The sequence below is a fragment of the Dicentrarchus labrax genome, unplaced genomic scaffold (assembly GCF_905237075.1).
Source record: "Dicentrarchus labrax unplaced genomic scaffold, dlabrax2021, whole genome shotgun sequence".
Taxonomy (NCBI): domain Eukaryota; kingdom Metazoa; phylum Chordata; class Actinopteri; family Moronidae; genus Dicentrarchus; species Dicentrarchus labrax.
Genome location: NW_026136705.1, coordinates 23124654 through 23142696, shown reverse-complemented (window position 1 = coordinate 23142696; position 18043 = coordinate 23124654). Strand labels below are relative to the sequence as shown.

At 38.4% G+C, this 18043-nt stretch overlaps 1 protein-coding gene across 3 annotated transcripts in view; it reads left to right on the top strand.

Annotated features, from left to right (window-relative positions):
• Positions 1 to 17523, top strand: part of p4ha2 (procollagen-proline, 2-oxoglutarate 4-dioxygenase (proline 4-hydroxylase), alpha polypeptide 2) — a 29097-nt gene extending 11574 nt beyond the window's left edge. For 2 of the 3 annotated variants that reach the window (XM_051401701.1, XM_051401702.1), the window contains exons 5-15: positions 2375 to 2512; positions 3625 to 3864; positions 8494 to 8690; positions 9517 to 9693; positions 10425 to 10495; positions 10792 to 10891; positions 11051 to 11104; positions 12448 to 12513; positions 13865 to 13933; positions 15408 to 15504; positions 16132 to 17523. In XM_051401701.1, coding sequence (XP_051257661.1) covers positions 2375 to 2512; positions 3625 to 3864; positions 8494 to 8690; positions 9517 to 9693; positions 10425 to 10495; positions 10792 to 10891; positions 11051 to 11104; positions 12448 to 12513; positions 13865 to 13933; positions 15408 to 15504; positions 16132 to 16202 — 1280 coding nt within the window. In that variant the 3' untranslated portion in view covers positions 16203 to 17523. Of the gene's footprint in view, positions 1 to 2374; positions 2513 to 3624; positions 3865 to 8493; positions 8691 to 9516; positions 9694 to 10424; positions 10496 to 10791; positions 10892 to 11050; positions 11105 to 12318; positions 12379 to 12447; positions 12514 to 13864; positions 13934 to 15407; positions 15505 to 16131 lie in introns of all 3 variants that reach the window. The other variant, XM_051401703.1, reaches the window with a different exon arrangement.
• The last annotated feature ends 520 nt before the right edge of the window (positions 17524 to 18043 follow it).

The following is an 18043-nucleotide window of genomic DNA, read 5'->3' as shown; positions in this document are numbered from 1 at the left end:
TTCACTACTTTTTCCTGTGGGGTTCTCTCTGTCCAGTGGCAAATATAAAATCCAGAGTGGATGTGAGCAGAGTGATTAGAGTGGAAATTTCTGCTCAAATACTCCCCAAATGAATATATATAGAGAGAGCAAAAGCGGTCATGTTTTAGCTACAGCTGTTCCTCATCTCTGCATATTTTGGCAATGTTCTTCCGTTGCGTGTGTGTGTGTGTGTGTGTGTGTGTGTGTGTGTGTGTGTGTGTGTGTGTGTGTGTGTGTGTGTGTGTGTGTGTGTGTGTGTGTGTGTGTGTGTGTGTGTGTGTGTGTGTGTGTGTGTGTGTGTGTGTGTTTGGACCTGAAAGTCTGTGCATGTTTACGCTTAGGTCCATATCTGTGTGAGGCAGATACAGAGAATTAATTATGTGTCACACAAGTGAATCTGTATACGTGAGCAAGAGAGAGAGAGAGAGAGAGAGAGAGAGAATAAGCCTAACTAGATAGAAGACATACATTATTTAGATTTTGTTCAAATTTTTGGTATTTTACTTTACAGTTTTCTGCTTTGGTGACACTAATTCACATGTCAAGTGAATAAAGCAAGTTAAACACTGAAGTTAGACACTGAAAAAAAGATGGAGTTTGGGCCTTTGATTATCATACATCATATAAAGAATAGATTATTTTATCTGGATTAAAGGTGCCCCCGTTGAATACCACAGAGTGCATACAAGTAATAGAAAATCTGAAATGAAAATGTCTGCCCATCTGGTTTCTTTTATAATTTCTCAGACTTTACTGAGCAGTATGGTGCTGTTATTTAATGATAAAATAAGAGAAATATAAAGAATGACAATTGATAACACTCTCCAATACATAGTACAAGTTACTGTTCTTCATTAGCCACACACAAGGCACTCACTGACCTTAATTTGAGGCTTGAGGCATAGGCAGTGTGAGGAGGATAATACTGGTCACTCAGAATAGAGGCTCTACTTATTTAGAGAAAGTCTGGAACTGCTGTGGGAGGACAGTTTGTACTGGTGAAGGGTCCTACGCTTGAAAACATCAGATATTGGCAATAGCCATTGTTGCCTTTGTTTTCATTACATAATATGGAGACAGGGTGAGAGAGGCAGAGAGGAGAAGAAAAAGGAGAACTACAAAGGCAAGCTTCCATTAAAAGCAAGGGGGTGGTTTATAGTTTTATTGTAATTGTATTTAAATTTGATGAATTAAAAACTAATCCAAATAAAAAAAAATGTATTGCAGAAAGTAAAGGGCATAATGCGTAAATAAAATCAGTCAAAGAAATGTAATAGTGCTGTCAAACGATTAAAATATTTAATTGCGATTAATCACATTAATGTCATAGTTAACTTGCAATTAATCGCAATTAATCGCACATTTTTATCTATTATAAATGTCCCTTGATTTCTTTTTGTCCCATTATTTTTTTCTCACTTTAATGCTCTTATCAACATGGAAAAGTGGATCGGTTTGCTTTGTGCAAATGTTGTTTTTATTGAAAAATCATCCATTGTCACCTGGCTTTGACGAGGGGGCGGAGAATTCGCATCAGCTGTGTGCTTGGCCATCAAGTGGTATTTCAGACTGGAAGTGCTTTGATGATAGCTCAATTCACAACGACAAAACACACAGATCACTTTGGTCTTGTCAATGGAACCATTTGGCAACTTTTTAAAAGTAAACTTTCCATTCAGAATATTATTGGCATCCATTTCGGCGTCTCGTGCTCGCCATCCACTCAAAACGTAACGTCTGCTACTCTTAAACAAGTGTGTGCGACATGCCTGTTGTTTTGTTTCCGGTCTAGCTAGATCCGGTGTGGTGTTGTAGTTTTTCTAACGTTACTAGTTGTTGCAACAGCATGTGAAAAAAACTACAAAGTTAAACAAAAGTTAATCTTGCGATAAAAATTGACGCCTTTTGAAATGGGTTTGTGTTTACGCCGTTAATAACATGTTTAACTGACAGCACTAAAATTTAAGGCTGGTGTGCATGTCCACTATGTTTTTATGAAGTACAATCACAACTTCCAGGACCCCCTTGTGTTCATGCACTATTTTTAAACATGGTCTCAGCAGCTTAACATGAGATTTAACTGGCTGTCCATTGAAGCACTGTTGTTTTGTATCAGAGGGTGACACAAAGTAGCAAGACTGAATAAATCTATAAGTTATGATGTGAGTGATTTTGCATTTAGCTCCAAGGGTTTACTATAGCATTACTGTAAACTGTTTTAGCTTTATGTTGCAAAGTTATTAACATGCCTGGTGTCATCCTTGCATTAATTTGAACAGTCATTAACTGAATCACAAGTAGTTTTCTATTCATTCCCAAAAACATCCTGACAAAGTTCTTACTTCCTCTCCAGGGTTCATTTCCAACATGTCCACACACAGACAGTACTTCCCAGATGAAGAGGATGAAACGGGTGCAGCCAAGGCGTTAATGCGTCTTCAAGACACGTACCAACTGGATTCTGAGGCTTTCTCCAAAGGAAAGCTGTCAGGTAACCAAGGAGTAAGCAGTGCTTGTGCATGTTGACCAGTCTTCACTTCTTAAGAGTTGATTTTTTTAAAACTAAGTTAACGTTAGTTTAAGGTGAATTTTTAAGTAAAGTGTAAGGTTGTTTTAAGAGACTTTGGTTCTGGCCATGATTGGGTTTATGATTGTATGTGGTTAGAAAACGAATGACTCAATTACAGTTGCGTCATATACAGACACATTCCTCAACCTCAAATTCAGCTTTATTTTTTGATACAGCCCTTCATCACAGTAAGGCTCCAAGGACTTAACAGACCTAAGGGCCTACACCTCTAGCAGCATACATCATCAAATTGCACACACATTGCCTTTAAAATCATAAATGGTCACTTGAAGCGTAGCTGCTAGGTTTGAACTGCAATCCTAGCGCAGGTATAAAAAGATGTACTTCTGCAGGTATGTGTCTGTGTTTGATAGCACAAGTCTGTTTCTGTACGTGTGTATCTGTGCCAGTTCATGCTGAGCTAGACTCGACATGTCTAAACCTGCCCACCAACAAACAACTTCAAACCAATATATAATGGATACATTTCCCAAAAGTAACAAATAAAATGTCTAAAATGGTGGAAATAGTATTATATTTTCACATTTTGAATTATGTTTAATTCTGCAGAAACTTAAAAATCTGAAGCAGGTGGGCAATAGTGGCACCAAAGTACTATAATTAGACTTTGTTCCATAAGTGAGAAAACACTTAAACACAGGTAAGTCAAACATTAGTGATCCCATACAGGGAATTGTGGGAAATGTTTTTACAGCTGATGTGCGGCCAAGGCTCACTGATGCACGTGAGGAGCGAAGGCTGGCCCGCGTAGTCCGATCCAACAGACAAGCTACTGTAGCTAGATAGATAGTAGTGTTATGCAGTCATTGCACCTGTGGCAACAGGTGTAATTAGTAATCCAAAGTCAGTAGGAATAATAACTAAGTGAAAAAATAGGAGTTTTAAGTAAAATGGATGAGTTGTTTTTTCAGTTTCAATGATTAATAAAATGTGATAAATATGTAATCAAAAGAACATGAAGTAAAGTTAGTCCAATATGGTCAGTATTTAAATTTAATAAATGCTGCCCCCAGGTCTGCACTCCAGTGCCTTACTGACAGTGGACGACTGCTTCGACATGGGAAAGACTGCTTATAATGATGCAGACTATTACCATGCTGTGCTGTGGATGCAGCAGGCCTTGAAGCAGCTGGATGCTGGGGAGGAAGCTGTGGTTACCAAGGCGGACATTTTGGACTACCTCAGCTACTCCGTTTACCAAATGGGAGACCTACCTCGAGCCATTGAGCTGACACGCCGACTGGTGGCAATTGGTAAGGTGCAACGTACGCAAGACAAAAGATATAAGCTCAGATCAGTGTGCACACTAACACATATTACACATCCTCTCTAATCTATTCATCTCAGCCTGAGTCAGCCTAATTATTTGTTTCTCTTACAACCATAAATGATGGGTGAATGGGTTCATGGTCTGAATTTTTAGACATCTAAAATAGCACTCTTGACGTGTATTTAAGGAGCACTGTTGAATTTTTCAGTTGCCTCCCATAACACATACAGAGACCAGTTAGCTGACCAATACAGCCACAGTCCTCTACTGTAGGGTAATTGATGGGTTGTCTCCTTTGCTGTTTCACTAATGCACTACAGTACATCCTCCTCTAACACTGCAGTGATGCTCACGGCTTGCCAGAGCAGAAGGGTGTAGTCCATCCAAAGTAAGGGCCCGTGGTCTAACTGTTATTTTAGTCTCTGCATCAAGGACTGTGTTGACAGCTGCAGGCCATCATTTTAGAGCTGTGGTATGCTTGTTTATATGTGAAGTGAAATGAACTGAGGTAGAGAAGATGTAGCAGACATAGTGAAAATCCACATATTTTCATACATAAAACAAGTAAACAGGTGAGAGCTGCCAAAAATACAGTCCATTTCATTTGCTTTAGAGAGCAACACAATTAGCAACGAAGAACATACGGAGTCAGAGATTCAAAATGAGAACTGTTCACATAATAGGCACGACCAAATTGGGACAGTACAGCCAACAGGTAGGCTAGCTAGACATTACAATGAAAGTGTATTCCAATCACTTGGAAGAAAAACGAAGAAAAGGAGGAAAAAGTTTTCACCAGTTGTAGGAAACTGTCATCATATTGAGCATCTGCCAGGACTGAATTTATGTAACTAAATCAGTGTACTACTGCACTGTTGGAAAAAGCACTTGTGTGTATGTTGTTGTGTCCCCATGAGTGGTCTGTCTCCCTGGTAAGGAGTTTAAATTACCTCCAGCAAACTGTACATTTTTTTCCTTTTAATAAGAACCATGAGTAAATATTTAGGATACACTTTGTTTACTGTTCCGGTAATTTTGGTGCAGAGGGCTTCTTTGCTCCTACATAAACATGACCTGGAGGCACAGTATGTTGCTCTGCTCAGAGGATTCAGTGTATTTCCTTAAAAGTCCACAAGGGGGTGTACTCTCTCTACTCTCCACTATGTTATTGCTTCAGTACCTCAAACCCTAACCAAAGGACAGGAGGGAGACACTTTTTTTTGATTTACTGTGCTGGATAAGTATCCATATCATTTACTTAAAAGCAGCACAAGGAACTGTTGGAACTAGCTGTTAAAAAAATGCAGTGGAGTAAAAAGTACAATATTTCTCTCTGAATTTTAGTGGAGTAGAAGTATTAAGTAGTTTAAATAAAAATACTCAAGTAAAACAACCCTCAAAATTGTAATTTCCATCACTGATATTTAATTAATTGAAACGGAGTTGAAAGTTCACATTGACTGTTAGGGGAGAGTGGGGTAAGTTGAGCCAAAGGGTAAGTTGAGCCACCCCTTGTTGCTAGGAAATGGTAAAAAACATTGCTCATGTGACCAAATATTTAGGAGGAAGGCATCATTTCATGGAGTCTGTGAATGTAAGAACAACATGGGTAAAGTGGTTAGATATTTATTTCCAAAAAATCATTTTTCACTCTTGAAAGTGAATTTAGTCTATCATAAGTTTCAATAGATCTCAATAGATCATTTTAAATTTGTTTTATACATCAATTGTGGTATCTTTAAGCTACAACATGTCATAAACCTAGCATAAAAGTGCACCATTTTAGCTGTGGGGACTAAAGTCAAAATGGTAGCTCTGGGGTATGTTGAGCCATTTGGCCAGGGGTAAGTTGAGCCGGTGGCTACAGCCAAAATACACTCAGTAAGTGTATCCAAAAACATAATCTGTGTATATTCCAAAAACACAGCTGTTAATGTTTTCTTCCTAAGCACACTTTAAAGCTTTCTCGTGTTAAAATGTTTTTTTCACAAAACAGCTGTTTAGCAGTAATATGCAATAATAAAAATAAAAAAAGTTATTGTACCTGTTACAAATAAATAAAATACACATGAATGTGAAGAGTTGAGTGTTATTTAGGGAGGGAGAAGGTGAGGGAGGGATGGGGTGGAGGTGGGGATGCGGCTAACCCCCACAAGTTGAGCCACGAACCACTGTTTTGGACATGCTATATTATCGAAACAGTTATGTTTACACTCATCTGTTTGTTTGAAGGATGCACAACATCCAAAACAAACATTAGTACCAAAACATCCTTGTGTGTCAAATAAGCTCAACTTACCCCCCCCCTCTGTAAATGCAGATGTCATTTTAATAGTTTGTTTTGTCTTGAATTAAACCATACAATATTTAATTAAATTGAATATATGAATAAGAGAGGGAATGGAAACAAAGGTTCACAGTGCAATTATTTTTCCTTTTTTTTATTAATTTGTTTTGACAAGGAATAGTAACTTATTCGCACATATATTGTCTACAGACATCAAAGGGACACTTTTTTAAAATCAGAATCAGAATTTGTTTATTGCCAAGTAGGTTTTTATGCCTACGAGGAATGTGACCTGGTGCAGTTGGTACATAAAAATATATACATATACAAATACAAATATACAAATATACAATTATTCAAATTTAAATCACACAGAAATCACACAGAAATCACACAGAAAAATAAAGTACTTTCAAAAAATAAATAGATAAAGATAAGAAGAGAAAGAGAAAGCTGAGCAGAAGAACGTGGGTGCATTAATGTAATGCATACTTTATATACAGGGTGGGTATAAGAGTCAATGACAGTGGGTAATCCGGGCCTTGTTAAGGAGGCCAGCTGCCGACGGGAAGAAACTGTTTTTATTGCGAGACGTTTTAGTCCTGATGGACCGCAGCCTCCTGCCAGAGGGAAGTATCTCAAAGAGATTGTGACCGGGGTGGGAGGGGTCAGCCACAATCTTACCTGCACGCTTCCTGGTCCTAGAGGCGTACAGGTCCTGGAGGGATGGCAGATTGCAGCCGATCACCTTCTCAGCTGATCGAATGATACGCTGCAGTCTGCCCTTGTCCTTGGCAGTGGCAGCAGCGTACCAGATGGTGATGGATGAGGTGAGGATGGACTCGATGATGGCAGTGTAGAAGTGCACCATCATCGTCTTTGGCAGGTTGAACTTCCCCAGCTGCCGCAGGAAGTACATCCTCTGCTGGGCTTTCTTAGAGAGGGAGCTGATGTTCAGCTCCCACTTGAGGTCCTGGGTGATAATGGTACCCAGAAAGCGGAAGGACTCCACAGAGTCAACTGGGGAGTCACACAGGATGATGGGGGCGGGTGGGGCTGGGTTCTTCCTAAAGTCTACAACCATCTCCACTGTTTTTAGAGCGTTTAGCTCCAGGTTGTTCTGGCTGCACCAGGTCACCAGATGGTCAATCTCCCATCTGTAGGCGGACTCATCTCCACCAGAGATGAGCCCAGTGAGGGAGGTGTCATCCGCGAACTTCAGGAGCCTGACGGACTGGTGACTGGAGGTGCAGCTGTTAGTATACAGGGAGAAGAGCAGAGGAGAAAGAACGCAGCCCTGAGGGGATCCGGTGCTGATGGTCTGGGAGTCAGAGACATTTTTCCCCAGCTTCACGTGCTGTTTCCTGTCAGACAGGAAGTCTGTGATCCACCTGCAGGTGGAGTCAGGCACAGTGAGCTGGGAGAGCTTGTCCTGTAGCAGAGCAGGGATGATGGTGTTGAACGCAGAGCTGAAGTCCACAAACAGGATCCTGGCGTAGGTTCCTGGGGAGTCCAGATGCTGGAGGGTGAAGTGCAGGGCCATGTTTACTGCGTCGTCTACAGACCTGTTGGCTCTGTAGGCAAACTGCAGGGGGTCCAGGAGAGGGTCCGTTATGGCTTTCAGATGGGAGAGCACAAGGCGCTCAAAAGACTTCATGACCACAGAGGTGAGGGCAACAGGTCTGTAGTCATTTAGTCCTGTGGTCCTTGCTTTCTTGGGGACAGGGATGATGGTGGATGCTTTGAAGCAGGCTGGCACATGACATATCTCCAAAGAGGTGTTGAAGATGTCAGTGAACACCGGAGACAGCTGGTCAGCACAGTGCTTCAGGGTGGATGGAGAGACAGAATCTGGTCCGGCTGCTCTGCGGGGGTTCTGCCTCTTGAAGAGTCTGTTGACGTCCCTCTCTTGGAGGCAGAGGGTCATCACTGTGGTGGAGGAGGAGGGATTCACAGAGGTGTGAAGCTGTGAAGTGGCCCCAGCTCCTGCTGGGCTGGGGGGGGAGGGACTGGTGAGGTGGGGCTGGTGAGGGGTGTCTCGGGGGATGGTGTCAGGACTGCTCCTTTTGTCTGTCGAAGCAGCAGTAGAACTCATTCAGCTCGTTTGCCAGGCGCAGATCATTGATGGAGTGAGGGGTTTTGGGCTTGTAGTTAGTTATCTGTCTGAGCCCCTTCCAGACAGAACCAGAGTCATTGGCTGAGAACTGATGTTGAAGTTTCTCAGAGTACTGACGTTTAGCTTCTCTCACCGCCTTGCTAAACTAAAATGCGACAGTACTACAAATATTTGAGACACTAATAACTAAACTTTTCTTGTACTGACAGACGCCAGCCACCAGAGGGCAGGAGGTAACCTCCGTTATTTTGAGCGTTTACTGTTCAAGCAGCTCAATGAGATGAACCAGACCTACGAGCCTGCCTCTGAGGAGCCAATCCAGCTGGGAACCTACAGCAGACCTAAAGACCATCTCCCAGAGAGGGAGGCCTATGAAGCCCTCTGCAGAGGAGAGGGGCTTCAAATGGTGAGACATGAAGAGAAAAATAAAAGCATGTTGAAAATTGGGCCAAATGTTGTGTAGCAGAGAGACAGGCAGAGTACTTGTACCTGATAGTTTGATGTTTTGCTGTAAGGTTTGTTTTCCCTTTTGGGCTAAATTAGTTTTACAGACAGACAGATCATTTTGATATTAGATTAGATTATATACACATCTCATTTAAAAAAAAAATAATAATAAAGCAAAAAAGTTTATTATACTGTATTAATAAAAAAGCAGCATTAGCCGAGGCATTTCACAGTTAGAGCTTCAACAATGAATCAATTAACGTATATTATATATTGTATTAAAGAGCAATGTACAAACACCTGCAGTACAGTCACACATACGCATAAAAGGGAGAGCTTGCAATAACTACAGACGCAAAACAGGCTAGTAATGTTTGCTTTAGTTAAACAATCATAGAAACATATTTAGACGCTATGTATGTGGCCTGTTTAATAAAAAAAGAAGAGGTGTTTTTCGGTTATTCTAGATGATTGGAGCTCTACTCAGGTTTAAGTTGGGAGGAGTTATTCTAGGAATTAGGTGAGGTTACCCAAAGGAACATAAGAAATTATGCTGGTGTAAATCATCTTGTCTTGACAGATGTTGTTCTTGCGTAAAAACCTTTATGGGTGCAGCATGAGCGTGCAGGAGCTTTTGTGGCGAAGGTCCAGTTCAACTCAAGCCTCTCTAAATAGGATTCATATGAGGGCATTTATATATATATATATATATATATATATATATATATATATATAAGACAAAACGTTTTTTTATTATTTTCTGTTTATTCTGTGTATCTTCACAGACTGAAGCAAGGCGCAGCCGTTTGTTCTGTCGCTACCATAATGGTTATATGAATCCTCGTCTCCTGCTGAAGCCCATGAAAGAGGAGGATGAGTGGGATAGTCCACACATCGTACGCTACCTGGACATCCTGTCACATGGAGAGATTCAGAAGATTAAGGAGCTGGCTAAACCCAGGGTGAGGCAAGAAGCCAAAAATATGACATAAAACAAAATTAGAGACAGAGTAAAAGTTGTGATAACAAACAATTTTGATTATAAAGAAAGAGGGCCAATACAATGTGGCTGAGTGGCTTTAACCTTGTAAAGAGGCCAGAAAAAACAGGCATGTTTACTCTGAACAAGGACAAGCCTGTGCATGTTGCTTTAAATGCTGCCTGCTCTACTGTAGTTGTTTTGTCAGTGGCGTTAAATATGTATATATGTGTATGTTTTGTACTGCATTCCTTTAACAAGTGAACTTATACAATGTTTAAGAATTAGATGTAATCACATTGCCTGCTAAGAATCTCATCAAGGACTGAGAACTAGAACATCATAACCCTCCAGATAACAAAATATGTAGTTATTCAGCTAGACCCAATACTAAGAAGAAAATCTTGCCCATGAGTTTATCATTATCAGGCACTGGGGCACGGTGTAATAAAAACACATTCAAAAGAAATTGTACAGACCAATCATTCTCATATTCTGAATGTATAAAAGCTCTTAGAGAAAAGTCTCTGAATCTTCAAATAGAATACATATTCAGTATATGATATTTATAGTTTAAGATTAATTGGTGAGAGTAAATGAAAAACATTTTGCTTTACAACATAGATATACCTGGATAAATTGTAATGTGTAATGTTTATGATGACAAACACTTATTTACTTGTTTGTATCTGTGTGTTGTTTTTTTTTTTCAAGCTTGCCAGAGCTACTGTCCGTGACCCCAAAACAGGCGTCCTGACCACAGCCAACTACAGAGTGTCAAAAAGGTAACTCATTGTAGATTTCAGTCCTTAATACATGGTTAGAGCTCATTATCATCTGGTTTTTCCTAATTATTTTGAGGGATTCTTGAGCTTTGGCTTTTTACCCAGTTATCTCTTCACTTTGCCCCCGCTACAAGGATACCCTGTTCACTGGAAATGGTGGATGAATTGTGTTTGTTTAAACTTTTAATGAGTTGAATCGCTGAAATATTAAAAGGATTAAAACAGTCAATATATTCCAAAACAAAATTTTACCTTTGGTGAAGGTTTAAAATGTTGTGTTTTTTTTTTTTAATCAGTGCATGGTTGGAAGGAGAGGATGACCCTGTTATTGAAAGAGTCAATCAGAGGATAGAAGACATCACAGGCCTCACAGTAACCACTGCAGAGTTACTACAGGTAATGTAATACACACTACAAAATTACATTAATTACTACATCATCGTGTCATATGTTACACAGAAATTTGATAATTATTCTATTTATATAAAAAAAAAATAACACAATGCATTTTTAAACATATTTTAATATGAGTCACCTTTGTCAATGGCTGACCAGGTTGCTAACTATGGAGTTGGAGGACAGTACGAGCCACATTATGACTTCTCAAGGGTGAGTTCACTTTGTCGGTGTAAGTGTGTGTGGCAGTAAGTGTAGAAGTGAAGTGGCATGACTTAACATGCTTCAAGTCAAGTCAGTTTTATTTATATAGATGGCAGAATTATAGATAGATTGTACACAAAGGTCTGGAAGCATAGATAGAACCTGAGCCATTGAGACTTATTCAATCAAAGAGTAATTAACCAACTGAGACAAAAAAATGAGTTTTAGGTTTGGATTTTAAAGGTCTCAACAGAGTCAGACTGTCTAATGGAGGGAGCTTATTCCAGAGAAAGGTAACGCGATAGGAAACAACCCTGCAGCTAGCTGACTTCCTTTTTAACGCTGATGACTGAGGAGCCCGGTAGTCTGACAGCGAAGAGCACAGGATGGAGTATAAGGTTTAAGGAGATCAGACAGGTGTAAAGGGGCATGGCCAATTTTGTAAATCATCAGAAGCACTTCAAAGTGTGATTTGACATGGATTTCTTTGCCAATGAAGGGCATCTAAAATCTGTGTAATATGATCAAAATGTCTAGTTTTAGTTCAAATTCAAGCTGCGACATTGTTAACCATTTGAAGACTTTATAAACTGGATGAAACACGGGCATAAATCAGCTAAGGATGGAAAAAACTAATTTTAGCTATGTTGTTTTCAGATGAAGTTTAACCATGACAATGATCTTCCTTCCTTGATTTAAATATTGTCTTTAACTCCTCCCTCACAGCCTCCCTTCAAATAACCTGGTTACATGAATGAATGAATGAATTAATTAACCACTCATCATACACACTCCTCTTCCCAAAGTATCATTAAATGCCCCTGACCTTTAGCTATAGCTATGAGCTGTGTTCCCCCTGTGTGTTATATCTGGCAAGCTTCTAGCAATTTCATCAGACCTGTAGCTGTATCCACTGCACTGCATGAAAATCTTTTGTTGTTATAACACACAAGGTTAAGAATGTAAGATTATTGTCATTCTGTTCTTCTGCAGATAACTGGCTTTATGATTATTGCATCTTAGTACAATAAGTGCTCCATGTTATCTTTATATTCGTATGTCCTTTCCTCCATATAATTTGAAGCTATTATTTTCTATTTAAATGACAAATGTAATTCAGCTGTAGATTTTATTTGATGTGAGTGTAGTTAGTGCCTTCTGTGGCGGGCTCCTAGTATGAGTCTTTTTGGTGATGGGTTAAACGTTCTAAACATCTGTTGCAGCGCCCTTTTGACAGCAACCTCAAGGTCGATGGAAATAGACTTGCTACGTTCCTAAACTATGTAAGTACGTGTGTGTGTGTGGGCAGTGTCTTCATCATGTATTTTCACTCTTGAATTTTATCTTTGTAGAAAGATGAGCCTGATGCTTTCAAAAGATTAGGCACTGGAAATCGTGTGGCAACTTTTTTGAACTACGTAAGTACGTGTGTCCAGTCGCCAGTCGGGGTAGTCACCTGAAATCTACTCTCATTCCTTCTTTTTAGTAGCTTCATGGGTATATGCATAAGCTCTGCTTCAATCTTGGACTGGGATTGATTGACTTTGTTCACTAATTGGCCTGTAGTGTGGCATTACTATTGTTCAAAATGGAGAATTCAAGATAATACCCCAACAATGGTGCTGGATAAATGTCTAAGAATAAGGTTTTTCTGTCAATCAGTTCCAGTACATATTGTTGTGAGTTGTGTTGGCCATCTTTCATTAACACGCTGATGTAGAAGCCAGTCTTTATTTTACCCTTGCTAACATTGGGTTTTACAAAATAAAATGACACCCAAAAAGAGAAAAAAAATATTTTGTTTTTGAATTAGATAGGTACTTTAATTTTTTTTCCCCCATATAACCATTGATTGATTGAGGTACATTGGTCACCATGATACATGATGTTGATGTGCTTTAGTACATTATTGATCTTGATCATACATGTAACTTCTCTGAATAAATAATAATACGTTTATTTTAGAATTTTGACAGAATAAAACAAATATAACAGGACAATTTACAGCCAGACAGCAGCAAATGCTACAGAAATAAGATAAAGCAATTAAATTCAATGCAGTGTATCAAAACAATGAAATAACTGTTCAAGAATGGTCCAGAGAATATTTGGTATGACATTTATGTGGTACAAGGAAAATACCTCACAGTGACTGTGTCACTAATAGACCATCACTTCAGGTCAATGAACATATTTGATCCTGAGAGAAATATACTGTTTGTATTCATCATCAAGCATATTGGAAAATTGTGTATTGAACAACTGTGTCAGCTGTGGTCAAAAGTATTCCCTATTTCTTTACTCTTTCTTGTCTTCCCTAACTGTAGTGCACATAGCAACTTTCTTAAACGGTCTACTGTTGTGTAAAGATGTGTACCTTGTCAATTTATGCACCTTATTTCTTGCAAGACCTTCACAACAATATTATATCGTTGCTATTGAAATGACATATAAAAAATTAAAAAAGATTGTCAGTTAATCAGCATTCACTGGATTCATTTGTTTTTAGTTTTTTTTTTGTATATGTATACACATATTCTGAAAAGGATATTATATTCATCATTATTATTACACTTGTGCCATAAAGTATGTTGCTAGCGGTGTGTGCTGTGGGTGTTAACATTTAATCATTTTCTTTGGAAAGTATAACATATTTTTCCTCAGCCACAAACAGATTTATTTTGCCCTTTGAGGATTGTTGAATACCGGAGTGTATTCTTTCAGGAAGATACAGAAGAAGTCTCCAACCACTTTGTTTTCTTTTCTCAGATGAGTGATGTCGAGGCAGGAGGCGCCACGGTCTTCCCTGACTTCGGAGCAGCAATCTGGCCTAGAAAGGTGAAGGGAGAATGTGTTTCTGTGTGCACTTGTGAGTTAATGTCTGTGAAGAAATAACACGAGAAGCCCCGTGTCATAGTTGTAGTGTTGAGTGTGTTTACTTTATACTACAAGTTTCCCCAGTGGGAAACAGGTCTAATCCTAACAGCAGCGGTGTCTAGTTTATTGAATGACTCAGTAAGTATTACTGTAAGTCCTGACCTCGGATTCAGGTCTCCTAGTGGGACATTATCTTCCAATGAAAACTGACGAAAGATTTACAGCTTCTGATGCATAAGAGTTTAATTGGAGTCAACACACCGACAAAACAATGTGTGTGTGGTCCTGGGAGCAGACTAACTTTTCTGCACTCAAACACTATTTTATATTGTATAGGAGCTCCTCCTTTGACAAATCACCAGTCACTGTTTTCTGACATGGAAACTTTTGATGAATCAGACTATAAAAATTGACAAGTGGTGACATTTGTATATGCCCAAATTTAAGACTAATGGTTTCTATTTTTTCACGTGGTTGAACTCTCTGTGAACTCCATCCTAACTTACTATAGTGTCTATAAGACGTGTGCTGCTTATGTGAAAAACTGGCATTGCTAGGTGTCCTTAGACTTTTGTTGAACTCCACCCTAAGACATCCACATACCTTCAGCTCTCTGTCCCTGGCTGCTATCTGCTGATGTTTTCCATACCTTCAGCCCCACCTCTAGTTTTTAAATGGCTGATGTCTTCTATCCACACTGTTAGCTCTGCCTCCAATTCTAACAGCTGACGTATGCTTGTGCTCTGACTGATCCTGATCTTTTAACTACTTCAGAGGAACTCCCAAACTTAACATATATATGATATAAAATCGAATATTGATTAGTTTACTTATTTTTTTTTTAACTTTATGTAATTTCTTTACATGTTTTTCCACAACAGTATTATAAGTTGATTTGAATAGCTAATCAACAAAGCTAGGCCCACAGATCGTCCAGTCAGGTAATAGCTTACTGTTAAGTGTCAATAATATTTAATGTTTTTTTCCATATCAATTTCTACCGCTTCCATCTCTTGCAGCTTTACATGTGCACATTGAATAAACTGCATTCCAGTTCGACTTCATATTCAAAATCATTCATACTATGCTCTTATACTATAGCATTTGACGTTCCCAAATGCCTGATGCGTGCGCTCAATGTTCAGTTCACCTCTTATTTTCAATTTCTCGATGATCAGTCTCCTCACAAATGCAGTCATATTTCCCTCACAGTTCATAGGCATGCAGGAGATCCTCAGATTCCTCCTGTGGGCTCCGCTTTAAAGATTCTGAGACTCTGTTCCACTTTTGCCACAAAACAATCTCCTTATGCTTTTTTGCCAATATGGCAAACAATAACCTTGAAGCCACTTCTTCTAGCATATGTCTCTACATTCCTTCTCCCGTGCCCATTTAATGTTACCATAAATTTTGAGTTTGTGTCATTTCTCCACAGGGGACGGCAGTGTTCTGGTATAATCTGTTCAAGAGTGGAGAAGGAGACTATAGGACAAGGCATGCAGCCTGTCCTGTCTTAGTGGGAAGTAAATGGGGTGAGTCAACATTCTGATTCATCACAATTAGGTATTGAATGGGATAAGAAAAGTATAAAATTCTGACAAAATTTAAAATTGTTTTATTTGTTGTTTTGTTAAGACGATAATTCAGCACATAACAAATTAGGGCTGGTCAACATATGTGAAATCAAAGTCATAATAATGTGTTCCCATCACTATCCATTAACTCAAAAACCTCAGTGACCAATTTGGTTAGTTTTTTTAAGACAATTTGCTCATTAATTTAGATTAAAACATTTTGTAAAATGATATGATGTGATCACAATATGATTCTATAGAAAGTCAGTATACATAATATTTAGTTCCTGTCAAGCCCTACCACAGACTGTGATATTACTCAATGTTTTGCGTGTAGAAGTCAGTATGCACATGGTACCCTGTCAATGTGCAACACTGGACATGATTATGATTCATCTTGTGGCAGCTCATTCATTAAGTTGTTGTATGTTGACTTGCACATACTATTGTACAACAACCAAGATATTGTTCTAAAAAATACAAGGTTTGTATTTGTAACTATACTACAAAATGTTTAGTATTAAAGCCATTCTCATTTCATATTTTACCTGCCATGGCAATGTTTGTTTTGTTCTGTTTTTTCAGTGTCAAACAAGTGGATTCACGAGCGTGGACAAGAGTTCAGGAGACCCTGTGGCCTCACAGAAGTGGATTGAATTTTGACCCACACCTAAGGAACTTGCAGAAATACTCAAACACACAAACACGCATACACACACACACACACACACACCCTTGTGCCTTAATTCTGGCAATGATGCAACTCACAGACACACTCTGCAACACTTACATAAGTGTTTTCTCCCTGAACTTGTCGAACTACGTGACTCAGAAGTGTTTTTTATGAGGAAATTATGACACCGGTGTGTACGATCTAGTCAGATCATCTTTTTTTTACCAGAAGTTACATAAATTCTATGTCATGCATCCTCACACCACCCTACTTAATTAAATAAGTTAATTTAAATTGACAAATCACATGTTATAAGGACAATTTTACTTAATTGTACTTACAATGCATGATTTACAATACATGAACATTTAAAAAAAAATTCTTTGTCTTGGTTTGGCAATGTACAACCCATTTTATAATAGGTTAAGATTCAATTACTAACACTCCAGTTTGCCCTCCACACTGCTCCATTAAAAAAATGTTCTACATGTTAGAAGCAACTATTAGATTTTCAAAGTAAAAGCATTACCATTAGTGGTCACACAGAGTCTTGTGTATTAATATTGATAATATCTTGTGTTAAAAACACCAAAACATACAGGAAGTGTAACAAAAACTTTACCAAGTGGTGTTAGTGCAGGTTATTCAGATTTCCTTGTCACTTTAATATACATATTTGGAAAGAAACAATTTGATTTCAGTACATTTAACAAGTTTCTTACTAAGAAGCAGGAACTAAGTGAATGAAAGTTGTGTTATTTTTTGATAAATAATGAAAAATGACTTTTGGTGACGGATTCAGACTTGTGGACCCAACTGTAGACTTTGCACCCCATTCAAATATTACAAATTACACAAGAGTTAACTGCTATGTAATGCTACAATGTACATTATTTTTGGAAAGGACTGAAAAGATGTTAAATATTTGGCAGCCAAATATCAGAAATGTCAATTTACAAAAAACACCTTAAATGCAAAGTAAAGTTATGGGCTGGTATTAGCTTTAGAGGTTAAAGTAATGCAAAAAACACCACAAGTTGACTTTAGACACAACATTTGCATTACTGTATCTTCATTGCAAACCGCTTTATTGTGATTTAATTGTCACTATATCCCTGTCACTCCATTCTTTATCATTTGCGTTGTGTTTTATACCCCTTCAAACTTAAAAGAAATACATTTCCTCCAAATCATGTCCATGATGTATTTATATAATGTTTAAATTATTAAGCTGTTGTTACATTGTGTGCTCTTTCTACAAGATGGCAAACAAGCAAGTCAATAAACAGTGTCTTTTATTAAAATGTTTTGTGTCTTCATTAATTGTTTTACATGGTTTCTCACTCTGCAATCAACATTTCCTTATTACCCAGGATGATATACCAGACAAACTCAACTGGATCTATTTATTTTCTGCTTCCAGCTATTTCCTTTGAATCTGACTATCCATACCAGTGAGTTTTCAGAGTCACATGAAGATTGATTTGCAAAGAGTGTACAGTTTAAAAAGCCAGTATAAGAGAAAATCGAGTGGAGTATAATTGACCGTATGGATTTCATCTCCTGTGTGATATGCTGGAAGTCCTTATACACTGAACAAATTTATAAACACAACACTTGTTTTTGCCCCCATTCATCATGAGCTGAACTCAAAGATCTAAGACTTTCTCCATGTACACAAAAGGCCTATTTCTCTCAAATTGTTCACAAATCTGTCAAAATCTGTGTTAGTGAGCACTTCTCCTTTGCCGAGATAATCCAATTTTAAAGTGCTTAACAAATAAAGTTGGATTGGATCCACCTGACAGGTGTGGCATATCAAGA